Raw genomic sequence first — 1,494 nt, forward strand, 5'->3', positions numbered from 1 at the left:
TTCTGTTCTCAAAAATCCTTCCCGAGCACTTCCCTTTTTCTTTATTTGTCATAAATTCTGTATCATTCTGATGAAAAAATGAAACAATGAAGACTTCTGTTTGACATGGAACCTTTGAAAACAAACAACAATCATGCAAAAAAAAAAAGGAACTCCTACCTTTACTTCTTCAAAAATTCCAGTTGCTAAACATGTTTTTTTTTTAACTTGGCATTACTAGCAATTAGATGTTCCAATTAATATATTAGTTCTTCATATACAATTTATATAAAAAGAAATAATATATCTAAATAAAAAAATACTCAACTGTTTACATCAAAAATGCTTTCTTTATTTATGGTTTTCCAAAAATGTGGTTATTAGTTTATAAAACATGGAATTAGATGATATTCATTCACTAAATATAAAAAAATTAGTGAAAACAATTAAAAAATAGTAATTTCTCTTTCTCTACATCACCCCCATATATTTGATCAAATTTATTCACGCATTTCATTACCGTTTTTGTTTTTTAAAGTATGAATCTATACTTTATAAATATATATATAAAATTATAAAACACAAGTTTTTGGAAGAAATTGCCATTTTTGGTATGCTTATTTCAAAATGTTTAGTGAAAGTTCCTGAAGTTCTGTGTTTTTATAATAAACTGTTTATTGTTAAAAAGTTTTAGAAAATGTAATTTAAATAGAAAAAAACACCAGTTATAAAATATAAATTGTATATTTAACATATTTCACTTGTTTATGGTTGGTCTATATAATATAGACATGGTACATGATGCATTTGAACCCAATAACTTACACTTTTAGCAATACTAGAGTCGAAGCTATAAAATATAAGAGTGTAACCATAACCCATCATTATAACTAGCTAAAAATACATATCGCAGTGTTCATCACGTATGAAAAAAAGTATTCACACTACATATCAAGAAGCCGGTAATATTTCGCGCTATGCAAAAACCTTCGATCTTAGACGCGAGAGGGAAGCACAATCGCGAGATGTCGAAGTAAAACGTTCCATCCCTACAAATTCAAAAATTACGGTTTTACATTTTATTTCATACCTGAACAGACTTCAGTGATCAAAAAATTAAAGAAACAATATCCTGACATATAAATCTTAATTTCTGTACGTAAACACACATTAAAGCATAAGAAAGGCCTACAAACTAGCTTATATCTTCATTTAGTTTTATGTTCTACCTAACTACGACAGGCCTACACTACAGTAGTCATGAAACTAACGTCACGCCATACTTGCTATAAAATTCACTAAGCATGTTGAACAATAGCCCTAAATAATATATGTGAATTATTTTAATCCAAATTTGCCATTTTTTATCAATGCACATCAAAGAAATTTAATTTCTGGCAAATATTCTGACTCAACTCTGAGCATACCATACATACTTTGAGCTTGACCCTGATCATCTCCACTTTCACGATCCGACATGATGATCGTCTTCTACAACTACTTCGCAGTCTCGTT

The 1,494-nt window shown here is 28.8% G+C and overlaps 1 protein-coding gene across 1 annotated transcript in view; it reads right to left on the bottom strand.

Annotated features, from left to right (window-relative positions):
* Positions 1 to 1,494, bottom strand: part of LOC106466251 (transcriptional activator protein Pur-beta-A-like) — a 72,816-nt gene extending 71,322 nt beyond the window's left edge. The window contains exon 1 of the mRNA XM_013926507.2: positions 1,416 to 1,494. Coding sequence (XP_013781961.1) covers positions 1,416 to 1,458 — 43 coding nt within the window. The 5' untranslated portion in view covers positions 1,459 to 1,494. The remainder of the gene's footprint in view (positions 1 to 1,415) is intronic.

This window comes from Limulus polyphemus, unplaced genomic scaffold (genome assembly GCF_000517525.1).
Source record: "Limulus polyphemus unplaced genomic scaffold, Limulus_polyphemus-2.1.2 Scaffold2206, whole genome shotgun sequence".
NCBI lineage: Eukaryota > Metazoa > Arthropoda > Merostomata > Xiphosura > Limulidae > Limulus > Limulus polyphemus.